Source organism: Notothenia rossii, assembly GCF_949606895.1.
Source record: "Notothenia rossii genome assembly, chromosome: 7".
Lineage (NCBI taxonomy): Eukaryota > Metazoa > Chordata > Actinopteri > Perciformes > Nototheniidae > Notothenia > Notothenia rossii.
Window position 1 is genome coordinate 4046102 of NC_136905.1, and position 17969 is coordinate 4064070.

General features: G+C 42.4%; 2 protein-coding genes across 2 annotated transcripts in view; both read left to right on the plus strand.

Annotated features, from left to right (window-relative positions):
* The window catches only part of LOC307012812 (uncharacterized protein), a 197646-nt gene that overhangs the window by 74368 nt on the left and 105309 nt on the right, over positions 1–17969 (plus strand). The gene's annotated exons all lie outside the window — the stretch shown is intronic.
* Positions 1637–17379, plus strand: LOC307012831 (C-type lectin domain family 12 member B-like). Its single transcript, XM_079640026.1, has 7 exons — positions 1637–2975; positions 5031–5093; positions 6579–6674; positions 12665–12895; positions 12984–13147; positions 13276–13379; positions 13454–17379. The coding sequence occupies exons 1-7, from the start codon at positions 2903–2905 to the stop codon at positions 13578–13580; spliced, it is 858 nt and encodes a 285-aa protein (XP_079496152.1). The 5' UTR covers positions 1637–2902; the 3' UTR covers positions 13581–17379.

Genomic DNA, 17969 nt, shown 5'->3' on the forward strand with positions numbered 1-17969 from the left:
GAACTGCATTGTGGGGAGCATGGCATGGCTTTGCAAGCATCACGAGCATCTATCGGCATCAAAAGTTGAACAATGTTCAACTTTTGAGGCTCGATGCTTGGCATCAGCCAATCAAATCCCGTTTATGCAAATCCCGCCAGTGCAAGCGCTAGCCAATCAAACTGCGTGCAAGCTGGGAGACCCAGACCGCAGTTCATTTCCTCATATTCCAAATGAGATATTACGGTAGCAAATCACCCGGTTCTTTACGACCAGAACTATTTACCGGGATACAAACCGGAGGAACCAGGCATGGAGGGAGGTGGCAGAGACAGTGGGTGAAACTGGTAGGTTTTCGCCTGTTTGGAGAGTTTATATCCAGTTTACTTCGTTTTAACATTGCTATTGCTTTGTATGTCGGGGGCGGGAGATTTATGTGATTGGTTGTTGGTCGCGTTGCTCGCAAAAAATCGCCAAGCTTCAGACACGCCCAGCTTCAAGATTTGTTGATGCCTGTAGTGTAGACGGGCCGTTAGTCGTTTTTTCGCGAATTTCTTTTAACTTATTTTTTTGATTATTTTAAGATATAATTGACCGTTTTCTATAATTTTTTCTTCTTTCCACGGGTGGGGGCGCATAGCAGGCCGCCTATGAGCTCCCAAACTCGGCCTGGAACCTCCATGATTTGTGGGATAAGCTCCATAAACTGACAAAGTCACCCAGAAATTTCACTTTTATAGCCCAAACATATATAATACAAATACATTTAAATAGTAAAAGGTTTTGTGCTCCGAATTACGCGGAATTTGATTTATATAGCCCCATGATAGTGAATAAAAATCATTTTCATGGGAAAAAGTGTTAAAACGCCTGATAAAAGCATATGCAGGACCCCACTGATCTCCAGACTATGTACATTGTGTTAGGGAACCATATTAATGATATAATGAATCATTTAAATGCAAAAATAATGATTAAAAATCATTTTTAGGCGGACAACTGTGGAGAGGAGCCTGAAAAGGACTCTCCAGCACCCCGGAGAAACAGGCTGCGAGACCCACAGAGCGCACCCAGAGGACAGGCTGCTTCATCTCACTTTATTACCCAGGAAAGGAGCTCGAATCCTGGGTACATGAGTGTTAAAAGTGTATTAAACTGTTTTAATTCAACAGCTGCTGATATGGACAGAAATCTGTTCATTTCGTCCACATTTGACTCACGAAATGTACAAGAAGGTAAAAACAGCAGAGTCACTGCTGTTAGGGTCTCAGACTCACAGGCACATAGGCAGAGATCCAGGGTGATGCACATGGCTTTTCTACCCAGCAATAAGTCTCTGAAACCTGGGGAAAAGTGGTGTGAATAGAGGAAGAGTTCAGCCAGAGAGGAGCGGGCTGCGAGACCCACAGAGCGCACCCAGAGGACAGGCTGCTTCATCTCACTTTATTACCCAGGAAAGGAGCTTGAATCCTGGGTACATGAGTGTTAAAAGTGCATTAAACTGTTTTAATTCAACAGACGGCGCTTCACAGCACTTTACAAGCCAGGGAAAAGTGATTGGATCCTGGGTATACATGTTTTAAATAGTCTGATACCTCCAGGGCGCATCACCACATTTTACAAGCCAGGGAAGGTGTCTGAATCCTGGGTAAACATTGTTTAATTGCTGAAGTGTTTTTAAATGTGTGGAACAGTGTTTTGTCACTTTCAAAACTCTCCCGTCATTGACCGGAGAAATTGGGTCGATGTTGTATTCAATCTGACCGTTAATATTCCAGTGAGACGAAGTACGTACAATGATCGGCGTGATCCTATGTTAATTTTGTCCCGAAACCGGAGCATTCCCTCACCCTTGCTGTGTAGAAATACAATGTTGATTTTTGCTTTTGATATTATGCATAATTGCAACTTCTTTTAAATATTGATTTTAATCATAAAATCTATCTTTTAGTGCAATGCTTCCTCATGGACGTTTAAAATAAGTAAAACTGCACTCAAATATAAATAACGTGTTTATCTTTCAGAGGAAATTGAAGAAGAAGAAGCTGACTATGTTAATGCCTCAAGAGGCGCTGTGGATAGAAAGAGAACCCGTCCAGGTGCATCATGAACACAAAACAATCTACATTTTAAAGCATCTTTGAATGTTAAATGTTGTTGTTCAGATACCTTAACTGAATTCTTATTTTCCAGGTCGGTGGTTTCTCTTCTTCACTCAGAATATTCTTCTGATAGAAGTGTGTTGGCTCGTACTGTTAGCCATCGTGGGCCTCTGTATCAGCTGTGAGTACAATAATATCAGTTTATTGAAGGTGTGTTTACGTCGATGTATTGCTTCAAATATGAGAACCCGTTCTCAAGTGTCTATTTTAACCATGTAACCACTGAAAGACACACAGAGCCCAACACCTTCCTCTGTCTGTCACCTGTATCTTTACTGAAATACGAATCTGACTGCAGAAACCACATACTTCCCCATGTCACTCATTTCAGTAATGTTGACCTAAAACTACAGTGAAATGCGGTTTTAGGTGACGTCCTCAGTAAGAAAGGTCTAGGGTTGGAGAATTGAAAAACTCAAATAATCTTTTTGAGATAAAACTAAGACATTTGTGGCTCCAGTCCTTTTTGGGGGGATTTCTTGAAACCAGTAGAGAGACGGACAAGAAATATCTTCCAAAAGAGTTCCATTACCAAAAAACAAGAACACACCATTTATTTCTAAGGTCCATGTTCAGGCACGTCAAGCGATGCAAATAAACTTCTCGACCAAAAGCAGAAGTGGTTAATGTGAAGGCTGAGGGATAGACTTCAACAGAAGAGAGGACACAACCAGTTCTCATATTGCGATGTCCAGAGGTTTAATTAGAGCAACACTTCTCCGTCTACGAGTCAGAGAGGGCTCAACAGAGCGGCTGTAGTGATGGCGGAGGGAGAGGAGGAGGTGAACTACGCTTCGGTTGTGTTCAAAACCGGCTACAATCCTCCACCTGCGGGTACGTTTAGTTATTTAACAACTTTCACTTCCTGCTGATGATTTTGAAACAGAGCCTCTTTGTTAATGTGATCAATGCAATGTTGACTACTTAAATCCAAAGTAAGTTGCTGTGTTTAATGAGCTGTAATTGAAATGTGAAAACCGGACACATGACAAATCTGTAAATAATTTACCTTTGTTTTTTTAGAGAAATTGTTAAAAGAGTGTTTTTTATTTGCTTAGTGTGGGTGAAGAATAGATTTTTAACTAACCCAGCACATTTGCGTTGATGTTTTTAAAAATCACAATGTTGAGTGTAAACTTTTCCCTATCGCAGTTGTGCAGCTAGGTTTTAATAATATGAGTTTTCTTCATCAATGTACATTTTTGGTAGAAATAAGCCTTCTTTATTCATGTATTCTACGTTGAGAAAACCCTTTTAATCTGTTAAGCCCCAAGGTCCCCACCGGCAGGTACTTTTTTTATTTTTTCACGACACTGTGTCTCAGGGGATCTTTATATTTAAGAACCTATTAATGTGTTATACCAGATTAACGGGAATAATCTCAGCTAACTGACGTCACAAACCATTTTTACCAAAACAAAACACAAGTCTCATAAGAAGCATCTAAATGACCCCTGAGCGAAAAATGCTAACGCACTTTAGCACAGAACTCAAGCTAAAAGATACTCTTATTACTTATCGTCGCTGCACATACAAGATATCCAATTAAAGCTGAGGTTCCACAGATTATTTAGGCATATATATCATCACTAAGTGATCCGAACTCGCGACAAGGGAAGCAAACTCAGACATCACAACACGTACCTTTACGTAGCTTTTAGAGGAGATCGTCTCACCGCAGCTGTCAATCTGATCAAAAGACTTGTTCAATGGCATTAAAACGAGAAAAAACGCGTCTGAATCGGTTAATCCATGGGTTGATAATGTTTCTGGGTAATATATATTTTTCTTTATAATCCATTATTCCATTTTTATATAAAAATCGTAGAGTAAAAGTTAGCTGCTAATGGTAGCCACCAGAGTTATCGCAGCTTCCGGTCTTGGCTATGGGGCAGTCTCACACACACACATTACCAAATAAGGAGTATGTGGGAGTTCCCCTTGATTTCATTGGCTCTGACGGTTAGAAAGAGATGTCAATCAGCAAAATCGAACAAGGGGGGCCAGAGATAGGTCAAATCCACCCAAATGACCCCAGAAGTGGGTTTTTTTGCTAAATATCTCTAAAAAGGTCAAATTTCGTTTTGCATCCAATTTAGTTTTGCATCAATCTTGATACAGGGTACTTATTATATGTTGTAGATTGGATTCCTAAAGCTTTTAGTCTACCATCCCATCATTCAAGGGTGGTTTTCACTATAAGTAATTTTTATTTTGACGGACACAATCATTTAAAAATGTTTACTGTGTTCAATCTGAATTTACTTTAAAATAAAAACATCTATATTGATTCTGACACTTTTACATCCAACTCACAGATGTAACCTTGCTTTGAGAAAAAATATTATTAATTTAACCCTTTTAGAAGTGAAGATATGGTCCTTTGTTCTGGGAATGTCATTTTCGAGCCTGAGACCTGAAAAACAGGCTTGGGGCTTAACAGGTTAAATCTAGAGTAGTTTGAAACCTTTGAACACCTCATCCTATTTCAGTTTAACTTCAATTAATATTTCTTTAACTCATAAAAAGATTCAAACTGATGGCCATTTGTTGGGTATTTTAATTTATATTTAGCGACTCACACTGGAGATATATCGTCACGAACACATCTATTTAAAACCAGTGAGAAAATTGTGAGCTACATGTAGTTATGTGTTGAGAGTTTCCCGTATCATGTCGTTTCCCTTTTTTAATGGCATGATACAATACCTGAAAGACAATCTCATCATTTTGAAGCTGCCCATTTTAATGCACTTGTGCATTTTTGCAATAAATCAACCATTGTAAGGCAATTTTTCTGCTTTATCAAACAATTAAAGCAGCCTTTTAGTATCCTTCTAATTGATTCACTAAAAAACCTGAGCATGTGCATTTCCTTTGACCTTTCAGCAAAAAGAGGGGAGGAAACTGTGTACGGTGAGGTGAAGGTGCAGAGCGAAACAAAGAACGAGGGTAAGTTGTATTAAAAAAACATTCAGGTGTTACTGCAACTGGGAGTGCTACCACTACTACCACTACTTTACCATTATAACTATCATTAAAAGGGAACAAGGTCACCAGAACTGTTCTAAACTTTATATCTGTAGGTGCTTTGTCAGTAAGCCTAGCACTCTAACAAAGCCGTCAAATATTGGGAGTGTGCAGTGTGACAAATGTCAACGTTTTGCAGACGGGGCATTCTGGTCTTATGAAAATATGATGGTGGAAAGCTGCATTATCTTTTCTCCCGTTTGTTTTTGACATCGTAGGTATGCACAATTCTTTATGTCAATTCATTGACTTGAAGTCACAAAAAAGTACTTATTTTAAGCCAAACCAAGACCTTTTACCAGGGTATTCTGGTCGTTTAGTAAAACTACTGATACCATGCAGTAAAATTATCCTTTACAAGTAGACGTACAGCTGAGTAAAATTAAGTAAGTATAAAAAGCAAAAGTAATCATTGTACATGACACAGCAAAGTTAGAAATACAATTTTTTTTTTAAATGGTTCCAATTAGATCAAATAAACTTAAATATGTGCAGATGCCAATTCAGTTTATTTATTATCTAGTTGTTCAGATCGTTCATCTGTTCATATTTATAACAACACATATTTTAAAAAGAATAATGCATCTGAATTATTAACTTACTATAAATGTAGTGGAGTATTATATATATGATACCTTTGAATTGTAGTTGAGTTAAATCATACAGTGGCATGAAAAGAAAATACTCAAGTAAAGTAGAGTGCCTCAAATGTGCCCTTAAGTACAGTTTGATTAAATGTATTCAGTATCATTCTACCACTGCCTTTTACTAAACTTTATCAAGTGGTTCTGTTGCTTTTTACGGGGTTTTATCTGCAACGTTATTAACGTGTTAAAAACTGTGAATGACTCAGACTAGATATGAGGTTCGTTTTTAGGAAATCTCTTGTGAACGATTATTTAGAGATTGAACTTTTGTGTTGTACTGCAATAATGTTACAGTGACTAATACTCAAGACCTACGGTAACTCTCACTGGAACACTTTTAGCAAAGTACATAAAGCAGTTTCTCAAAACACAATGGGTTCACAACTCTTTAAGTCGGCCCTTTAACAACAGTCAGGTGCCTGTTTAAATATTTGAACAATCTTTCGTTGTCCATATAACTCCTTTTGTTCATTTCTCACAATGTAAGAGATAGGTGACCAAATGTACTCCTTTGTTCTGAACTGTATTCCAAAGTTTGACTGACTGATATAAGGTTCAAGCATCTGAGTTAGTCAAATCAACTTGGTATCCTTTCCTGTCTTTTACCTTTTACTCTGATTAAAAAAGATCCATCTGCATTTACCATACTGTATACTGTCCTAGTTGAAAAGTGACTCAATATCTGTACTAAAGAGACTGACACTTTGAAAGGTACCAATCTTCATTTGGACAGTTAATGTGATTCATTTGTGTTGTTTAGACTCAGCAGGACATCGGCGCTTTCAGCACTTGGCTTGTTGTTTGGGGATTCTCTGTGTCATTCTGCTCGGTGGCATCATCGGACTCTGCGTCTACAGTAAGTACACAAAACAGGAAGTAAATTATCTCACACTTAGACATGAGACAATCCTTAAAGAATAGTAGCAGCCGTTTTATCTGTTTACATAATTTGATATCAGTCATGTACATGCCACAGTATGACAGTGTAGAACAAGGGTAGGCAAGTAAGTTTGGCCTTGGGCGAATTTTTTGCTGAGCCACAAGATGGCGGGCCAGAACATAATCAAAGCCTAATTCAAGGAATTGATTTTGGATAGAGGGCACAGCGCCCCTTTTCCCCGGTTCAGAAAAAACTCTGATATCGCTGATAACCCTCTCCATCAACACTCTGATGTGCTGTCAGATCCGCTGATTGGTTGGTTCACTGATGATATAGGCCTCTGGCTAGACCCGCCCAAAGGGAAGCCTCTCTAGCCCCATTTCAGTCCCATGTTAAAAGCCAGGGCTATTATCTGTATTTTAACAGACTTATCTTTTAAATTGAGGTGTATTTATTGTTCTCTTCTAAGTTTATTTTTCTCTGAAATTTTAGGTTCGATGGTCCTCAATGGACGAGCCTCCACTGAGTAAAGTAGAGTTATTAACTAGGTAGCAGTGTTATTTAATATACTTTGATTCTGATAAGTATTGTCAAGTTTTTGGCATTTATTTGAGTGTTTTCCCACATGTGAGAGGCTTGAGGGGCAACAGAGGACGCATGGACAACTGGAATCCTTTTTCCTTTTCTTTATTTAAACTTTTCAAGGACACATTAGGATCCTTTCAGGTTGAAAACCTTTAAAAAATACCAAAGGACAAAATAAATCAATTACAGCATGTTTTGCTTTGCAATTTATCTAATATATTATAACCTAAATGAATCACTAACCAAGTATTTTACTCAAACTTAATGTATGTAATAGTTAAATAAGTACTTTAATTGATCTGGTTCCCCACAACCAAACATTTGCCATATGTGTCACGGTTTGTGAAACAAGCAGGACCCAAATGCAGATATAAACTGAACTTCCTTTATTTCAAGGCTATGATATATATGTACAATGACACAAACAGAACACTCACCGCAGAACTAGTCAGGGAACAAGACGAACCGACCAAGACAGACAGAAAACCCAGAACTTAAATACACACAAGACTCAATCACACAACAAGACACAGGTGAGGAGGGAGGAGAAAACACAGGGGCCCAGGTGAACATAATCAGACCATTAGACACACCAGGGAAACTAATGACAAGAGGAAAACACAGGGAAAAGGACCAGACAATAACCCAAAGGAAAACATGACATGGAAAACAGCAAAAACACCCAAACCTACAAAACTATAAACGTGACATAACATGAGAATCGTGACATAACCCCCCCCTCAAGGGACGGATTCCAGACGTCCCAAAAAAACAAAAATCCAGCAGGGTGGTTGGAGGGGGTCTGGAGGACGGGTCTCGGGCGGACGGCCCGGGGGCAAGGCAGAGTTCAAAAAGGGGAATTCGGGCGGACGGCCCAGGGGCAAGGCAGAGTCCATGGAGGGAATCTCGGGCGGACGGCCCGGGGGCAAGGCAGAGTCCAAGGAGGGGTGAAGACCAGACACCCCCGGAGGCCGGTCAGGAGCCGGTGTCTGCAAGATCCCCCATGGAAGAGGACACAGGATCGGCAGGACCCCCAGCAGGAGGGCAGTCGGCGGAATCCCCAACGCGACAGGACATGGAGTTGGCATGACCCCCAGCGGAAAAGCAGTCGGCGGGACCTCCAACGTGGCAAGACATGGAGTTGGCAGGACCCCCGGCAGAAGAGTAGTCTGCGGGACCTCCAACGGGACACGACATGGAGTTGGCAGGCCCCCCGGCAGAAGAGTAGTCTGCGGGACCTCCAACGGCACAGGACATGGGGTTGGCAGGACCCCCGGCAGAAGAGCAGTCTGCGGGACCTCCAACGGGACCAGACATGGAGTTGGTAGGACCCCCGGCAGAAGAGTAGTCTGCGGGACCTCCAACGGCACAGGACATGGGGTTGACAGGACCCCCGGCAGAAGAGCAGTCTGCGGGACCTCCAACGGCTCAGGACATGGGGTTGGCAGGACCCCCGGCAGAAGAGCAGTCTGCGGCACCTCCAACGGCTCAGGACATGGGGTTGGCAGGACCCCCGGCAGAAGAGCAGTCTGCGGGACCTCGAACGGCTCAGGACATGGGGTTGGCAGGACCCCCGGCAGAAGAGTAGTCTGCGGGACCTCCAACGGGACCAGACATGGAGTTGGCAGGACCCCCGGCAGAAGAGTAGTCTGCGGGACCTCCAACGTGACAAGACATGGAGTTGGCAGGACCCCCGGCAGAAGAGTAGTCTGCGGGACCTCCAACGTGACAAGACATGGAGTTGGCAGGACCCTCGGCAGAAGAGTAGTCTGCGGGACCTCCAACGTGACAAGACATGGAGTTGGCAGGACCCCCGGCAGAAGAGCAGTCTGCGGGACCTCCAACGGCACAGGACATGGGGTTGGCAGGACCCCCGGCAGAAGAGTAGTCTGCGGGACCTCCAACGTGACAAGACATGGAGTTGGCGTCGGGCGGACAGCCATCAGGACACGGGGAGCTGGCGTCGGACAGACAGCCATCAGGACACGGGGAGCTGGCGTCGGACGGACAGCCAACCCGAGACGAGGTGCTGGAGTCGGCCGGTACACCGACAGGACTCGGGGAGCTGGCGTCGGACAGACAGCCAACCGGAGACGAGGTGCTGGAGCCGGCCGGTACGACGGCAGGACTCGAGGAGCTGGCGTCGGCCGATGAGTCAGCAGGTGACGAGGGGCCGGAGTCGGGAACATGGTTACTGAAGCCGGGAACATGGCTGTAAGGTCCGGTTCTGGAGCCGGAAACATGGCTCTTGGGGCTTGAGCTGCCTGCTTGGCCTTGCGACTCCTCCTCTTAGCAGCCGCCTGAATACTCCGTGGACCTCCATAAGCCAGACGAGTTCCAGAATATGACTCCTGGACAGGAGCAGGAACTGGGGCAGAAGCACGGGCTGACTGCAGACGGAAACCACCGAGGCGTATGGTGCCAGGTTGGGAATTGGGAGGCTGGGAGCTAGCATGCCTGGGGCTAGCAGGCCGGGAATCACACACTGAGAGGATCTTTGAAATCCAGCCAGGTAAGAACTTCACCATACCTGGTTTCTCTCTAGCCATCTGGCGCGCCTCCGACAACACAGCCTCCCGCTGCTGAAATCCGGGTACTCTCTTCCATCGATCCGAGCAGTTAGCCAAAAAAAAAGAAACATTGAATAATTCCGACTCGAACGGATCTGCTGGGCCCATTTCTTGGTCGGTTCGTACTGTCACGGTTTGTGAAACAAGCAGGACCCAAATGCAGATATAAACTGAACTTCCTTTATTTCAAGGCTATGAGATATATGTACAATGACACAAACAGAACACTCACCGCAGAACTAGTCAGGGACAAGACGAACCGACCAAGACAGACAGAAAACCCAGAACTTAAATACACACAAGACTCAATCACACAACAAGACACAGGTGAGGAGGGAGGAGGAAACACAGGGGCCCAGGTGAACATAATCAGACCATTAGACACACCAGGGAAACTAATGACAAGAGGAAAACACAGGGGAAAGGACCAGACAATAACCCAAAGGAAAACATGACATGGAAAACAGCATAAACACCCAAACCTACAAAACTATAAACGTGACATAACATGAGAATCGTGACAATATGTGACCCGCTATATCGAAATCAGTTGGAAGTCGCAACGGCTCATTTCAAAATAAACGTGGATTTGCGTAAGAAAATAGTTTTTCGGGGTTCGGGTGTTTTGTTTGATTTTAACTAAACAAATTCTTGGCTTTCAGAATATGAAAATGTATTTCCAAAATCACACGATAAATACATTTTTGAAGCTTGTAAAGGGAAGATGACAGCTCTCACTCGCACTCTGCTGTTCCGCAGCGCCGCTCCCCCTCCCTCCCGCTGACATTATGAATGTAAGCGTAGAGTAATCATAGATAACACGGCAGGGTCCGTTACAGTTTGATTTTATCTGATTTCAAATAAACAAAGTCTTGGCTTTCAGAATATTAAACTTGTTTCGGCAAATTCAGATGATAAATACAACTTTGAAGCTTGTAACGGCATATTTACAAGCGGAGAACGGAGTAATTTAACGTCACAGCAGGCGTAACAACAGCCAGTGTTTCTCGTGAGGGTTTTCCCCGGGAAACAAACACAATACACACAAAGGCAAAAATACACAAACAAACACACACACACACACTCGCGAGCTTCCCCCAGACCATTAATCCAACGCAGTAATGTCACTCTCCAATGCTCTAAAGAGAAAAGTTTAACAGGGCATTTAAAGAGGACTGGACAGCGAACTATGCGTTCATCCTACCTGGTTTCTTCAATGCCAAGCCGTTGTGTCTTATCTGCAATGAAGTTGTGGCTGCTCGCATTAGAAATGGAGCTAATTGATTTTCAAACAAGCTCCCTGGTCAGCGATGCGCTCAGAAGTGCGGAGTCTGTGAGTGCCTTTTGGGTGGGAAGCTCAGAGGAGTATAGCACGATCAAGAGGCTGACATTGTATGTGCTCACAATGTTCCCTTCCACCTATACATGCGAGTCGTCCTTTTCTTCAATGAATGCGATAAAGACGCACGAGAGGAATCAATTGACGCATAAAAAGCTTGAGAACTGCTTGCGGATTAAAGTGACGTACATATCACCAGATATCCAAAAAATTAATTCACATTAAGTGAGTACCAAGCCTGTCGTAATTGTATTTAATAGCCTAATTATATTTTTTACATTTTTGAATTAATGGCTCATTGTAATTGTTATCCCTAATGTAGCGTGTTTGCTCTGTTTGAGGAGCATACTGTATGCACCATCACTCCTCGCCCTCCATGATCAAGCGGCTTCTCCAATTTTGTTGTCAATGTTTTGACTGAACTTTGTTACTGTTCACATATAAGTAAACATTACGTTTGAATGATTTAGTGAGCTGGTGCTAGTTTTTTCAAACCACACCGAATGTTGGCTATTTCAGCACCACGCGCTGTCCACCTATTGATCCACTATCAGCGTCAGTGCAGCCCGCTGCCTGATGGTGCCTGTGCTGTATGTCATTCACTCTCAACATGGATACAAGTACAATAAGCATTCTTCAGGTGTAGGTATATTCTCTATTCGGACATTATAGCCTATGCGACTGTCGGCCCGATGTTGGAAAAAAAAATATATATATATATTTTTTTATTCTCAAAATGAAAGGGCCAAATATTATTGCTGGTGGGCCAACAATGGCTCGCGGGCCGCCTGTTGCCGACCCATGGTGTAGAAAGTATTATTATGAGCGTCTTCCTCTAACAGAATGGTGCAATGATGATGCATTTTTGTAGGCCGACATGAAGGTAGCATCCACGAATGTATTGTGCTTGTTTTTGCAATCAAAAAGCCGTTCATGTGGATGAATACATTAATTAGTTTGAGACTTTCCAATACTGTACATACCTGCAGCCATCAATAGTGGGAAATGCAGACAAGTATGCATACAAATAATTAAAAGATAAATCAAGTCATATTCTATATTTCTCTTATTCTTAACAAATCATATGATCAGACCCAAACGACAATGAATGTCTATCTAATGTCAATTTATTAACAAATGTCATGTGTCTTTCATGTTACTGAGCCTCTGTGAAGTTCTGAGTTTATCCCACTGTGTGGCTTGAAGACTTCCCCGTTTCACTCCTCTCTTAGTAATGTTGACTTCAAACCACAGTGACAAGCAGTTTCAGACAATGTGAAATATAAATGGGTCTGAGAATTGGAGAAGTCAGAAAACTTTGAGACGGACTGAGACATTTTTAGTTTGAGTCTAAAGACCGGAAAACTTAAAGTGAGACTGATAGGAAGAAGCTTCCAAAAGAGGCAAATAGACAAAAAACTAAATTGCAATATAACCTTGATTATAAAAGAAGCTACTTTCTCATTTTGCAGTTGCAAACTTGACAAGGGACAACAAGAATCTGGAGGACCAGTTGGGCAACCTGACACAAGTCTATACTGTCTCAGAAAGCAATGTGAAAAACCTGTCTGCAGGAGTCAAGGAGCTGGAGACCCAGAAGAACAACTTGACACAGCAAATACAAAACCTGACAACAAACTGTAATGAGCTCAACATCAGTCGAGCTCAGTGGAGCATCGATTCCTACTGCTTAGGAAATACCGGTATGTTCAGATCTTATATATTACGTCAAAATTACAATGTTTTCATAATGCAGTAATGATGTTGATTGCTTGGACTCTGTTGTTTCAGATAAAAAGTGTGAAGCTTGTCAGAAGGGCTGGAAACTCACTGCTCCCAGCTGCTGTCAGTATAATTACCCCGCTTCTTCTGGTTGGAAAACCTGGGAAGAAGCTCAAAAAGACTGCAGTGGAAATAATTCATATTTGGCTGTTGCAGATGATTCAGAGGAAAAGGTAAACCCATTAATATGATGAAATGATGAAAGTAATTGTGTTTTGTGTAGGTTTGAACACACTTTGGGTCTTTATGTTTAATACAGTTTCATATTTAAATACCTGATAACTCTCTCTCTGTCTTCCAGGAAGCAATCAATGTAAAAAGCATTGGATATAACGGATACTGGATTGGTCTGAGAGTTGTAAATAAGAAATGGGAGTGGGTGGATGGAAGTAATCTGACTGATAGGTAAGAGACACGTTTAAACACTTTGGATAACAAAATTGATCAGCCTTTATCTAAACATCATGTTCTCTCCTCAGCTCCTTGATAGATCCTCCTGCTGACGGTCACTGTGCAGTGTTTAAAAAGGACAAAGACACATGGTCATCCGTGAGCTGTAATTTAAAACGACAATGGATCTGCCAGAAGAAGGCTCTATCTGTTTAAACAGGGCAGTCATACTAAGACCCCATTTACACAGGAACGTTTGCGTTTACGCACCGTATGCGCTTTCAAAAGAGTCTTTCGTTCACATCGGTTCACACGCATTCGATTAATTTAACGTGTCCGTTCACACGAGACCGCTCGACCCGCTGGAAACGCTGTAATACATATGCCAGGCCTGTAAGTGGCGCTGCTGCCGTCACAAAATACACCAAAAGCAGCGAAGAAGACCCCGGAGCATGGTTGCCATGGTTGCCCTTCTGTTTATTCTCCGCGGTGGACGGCGTGTTCTCCTACTGTGTGGCCCGTCCACACAGCGGCTTTGGAAAAAGCTTGGAAGTGGGCATGTCTGAAGCTTGGGGGAGTTTATGCGAGCAACGCGACCAACAACCAATCACATGAATCTCCCGCCCCCGACATACAAAGCAAAAAAGCCTGGTTCTTCAATGCTTGCTAGCTGTCCATTCAATGTTAAAACGAAGTAAACTGAATATAAACTCCCCAAACAGGCTAAAACCTACCAGTTTCACCCACTGTCTCTGCCACCTCCCTCCATGCCTGGTTCCTCCGGTTTTTATCCCGGTAATTAAATAGGGACTGGTCGTAAAGAACCGGGTGATATGCTACCGCAATAACTAATTTCTCCTCCATTTTCTTTGGAATAAGGAAATGAAGTGCGGTATGTCACTCCCAGCATACACGTAGTTTGATTGGCTAGCGCTTGTACTGGCAGATTTGCATAAACGGGATTTGATTGGCTGACGCTTCTGCCGAGGCTTCAAAAGTTGAACATTGCTCAACTTTTGCAGCTTGAAACGCCAGGAAAGCTCCGCTCTGTTTCCCACAATGCAGAACGGCGAAAAGTGACGTCACCCCATTCAAAGTGAATGAGCAGAAGCTTCCAACGCCGCTGTGTGAACGGGCCGGTATATCTCTCCGGTAGAGGTGAATGTTCGTATAGACTAGAGCAGGGGTATTCAAGAAAAATTCGACGAGGTCCAGTTAGAGAAAATCTCCCCATGTAAAGGTCCGGAACATCAAAATGTCTAAGTTGCTTTATGAATATGTGATATACTGTATATATTGAAGTAGCCTGCAGCTTTATCAACGTCTGCATGTAATCAACAACTGACTGCCAATGAAATGGTGCCAGGTCCATTCTCATACAGCTGCAGGCGCTCATTGGTTAGCCTGGATTAGCTCATTGGTTAGCCTGGGTTAGCTCATTGGTTAGCCTCGGTTAGCTCATTGGTTAGCCTCGGTTAGCCTGCCCTGGAACGATGTTTACTTTTGATTTTGATCCTGGTGGACTGATCATATCGGGCTCTGAGATTGCTTATTTCTTGTGACCTCAGTTCTGACTTGAGAGGGAATGTTTGGTCAAACACTTTGTGTTTTATCTCATTGAGGCGTTTCACTTTGAATGAGCACCACGGTCTCTGAACAAATGAGACACACTGGCTCTGTGCTTCCAGTGGGCAGGATGAACATGAATGAGTCCACTCAGGGTTAAAAGCTCTGTTCTCACTGTCCACTTTCCTCTTCTTGGAGAGACCCATGTGTCATTTTTTGTCTCTCCCTGTCTGCCGCTAACACGTCTGTTCACTCTCCTCTCCGCTTCTCTCCCTGTATTGCTAATTATTCTCTTCACTCACTTTCCTCTCCGCTTCTCTCTGCCGCTCTCTCGTCTCTTCTTCTGTGTTTCTCTCCCTGTATCGCTCACTCGTCTCTTTCGCCCCCTGTTGGCAGCGGTTAAAATAGAATCGCCCCGTCAAAATTGAAATCCCCTATTAATGTATTGATTACAGGTCCGGGTCCGTATAGGTCGGCGTCTGGGTCCGGGGTCTGGGTCCGGGGTGGTGGTCAATGTAATAACGTAACCAGATGAGTGATTACAGCGCCCGGTATCATTTTACACACATTTGTATCATACAGATGCAGGACTTACTCACGCCTGTTATCTGACCGACAGGTCCGCACGCACTCTCCAGACCAAACTCTAATAAGCATTCATTCACAAACTAAATCAGGAGACCTTTAATGCTTTACGTCCGGTTCGCTCCTTTGTTCCTCGCTGTACACGGCTCCAGTTTGGGCATTGGCCTGTCATCAGATTGTATTTGTTGTTGCTGCTGCAGCGGAAGTTTAGTACAATTATTTTTGATTAAATACTCCAAATCTCCACCCTCCATAATTGCACTTGCTTCAGTTGCTTGCTACTTTCTAACGGCGGTGTAAGTGATGCTGTGACGCTATCTATCTTCTATCGATTAGATTTATCATTCGAAAATTATAAAAGTAGGGTAGACATGTGGATATTATCCGGCTGAAAAAAACGTGCATTTATCTAACAGGTACGTTTCCCACTGACCTTGTTTCGAGCTATTTTCCAAAATCCTATGGAGAAATCCCATTGCTTTTTTGTCGAGGGAAACCGAGCGCAGCTTACTTCCGCTTTTCAGGACGCGTCACTGCACCACTAAGTTGATGCGATTTGATTGGATTGTGAGGCAAGGGAAGCCAGCCGCCTCTGGCTTCCCTTGGCATGGCCCTGACCAATCACAGGTTGGCAGGGGCATGACGTGAGCCTCATCTGATTGGTCAATCCCTACATTTTTTTTCACCAAGGGAAGCAAATTTCAGCTGGCCTCCTCTCGCAACAGAGAGTGCAATCTACTGTTTCACCATAACATCTAGAGGGGCGCTGTTTCACTCTTTGTAAAATACTCAATGAGAATGGGGGAGAGACGGGCCGGCAGCAACACACAACAAAGAATTTCCGAAACTAAACGAAGTGTTTTTATTTATTTATTAAAATTATAACTACAATCCGAAAAAACAGGGGAAGCCTGGCTTCCCTTGGCCTCCAGGAGAAAACGCCACTGCTTGGGACCCGTTATCGTTTGCGGGGTCCGTTCTATCGTTTTGTTACGGCCTCGTGTAAATGAAAGGGCTATACGCAACGCAAGACAAGAGAAACTATGCAGATACAACCGGTTTCGTTCCCCTGTCAATGGGGTCTAAGAAGGTTTCTGGAAACTCTTTTGTTTAACAAGTAAAAATTACTTGTGAATAAAAACAAATTCCAAACAAAAATATAAAACAAAAAAAGGATAAAAACAGTAATTCCAGAAACGTTTCACAAACTGGATAAAAACAATAAAACACAAAAGTTAACTCATAATGTGGATTCTTTTAAAATCGATATAGTTTGACTTAATTTCTATGGAGCTTGATAAATTAATGCAAATATGTATTTCTTTAACATTGTTTTGGTGTTTTTATTAGATATGGATGGTTAAAATAGTTATACTGTTTTGTGTGAATAATGTTATTCTGTTGTTTAGAGATGCAACGCTTAAACTCTGCAGATTATTGGAAAGACTCTGGACCATTTGATTGTATTGCTTCTACCGGCCAGCAGAGGGCGCTGCATCACTTGTTCTCAATACAATGTTCCAGAGTCTGTTTAATAACTATTTTTCAAGATTCAAGATTCAAAGGTTTATTGTCATGACATTTAGAAACTACGGTGTAATTATGTAAAGTATAAACAAAATGTGATCTCAGGTTCCTTAACAGTGCAATTAACAAGACATAAGAAATACATATAAAAAACAATACAAATAGAAATAGTGCAAGCTCAGGTGTTTAATAGTCTTCTGGCCAGTGGGATGAAACTGTCCCTGATGCTATTCTGATGATGCACAGTTTATGGGTGATTTGTATCTATCTGTATTTTTATCTATGAGCAATGTCTTGTTTAACTCTGTTGTCACCAGTGAATAAATGTGCTGCCACACATTGTTGTTTTTGTGTTTTCATTGAAAACATCAGTGCTTTAATCAAGTCTGGAGAAACAATCTTATTCATGGTGCAACCATTGTTATGTAAATAAGATAGAAGGAGATCAGTCCTCAATATTCAGTCACTCTGTCAACATCAGCACCAGCAGAGTTTCAGAGAGGGACAGGAAGTGGAGGTGAATTGGCCAAAAAAAGTGCAAACACTAAGAAGTATCTATGTTGGCATGTAAAGGATAATGTGCAGCGACTTGGTCATCATCTTCATAATGACCAAGTCGCTGCGCATTATCCCGCTTATGACAGGGCCACATTCTCAACAAAGTAACAACATGACTCCCAATATTAATTGAAATGCTTTTATTGATTTACAAAATATTGTATTGATTTAAAATTACATGCATCCGCTAAGAAAAATAGTCCGTTGTTAACGTTTGAACTACGTAGCAACGGCAGCCCCTGCTTCGAAGGCGTTTTTTTAGGAGCTTTTTGGTTAGATTTGAAAACATCGTTGCTTGCTTTAAAAGTAGCACAATTCATTATGTCAAACCTTGGAGAGTATCTAGATATCCCTGCCCTAATGCCAAAG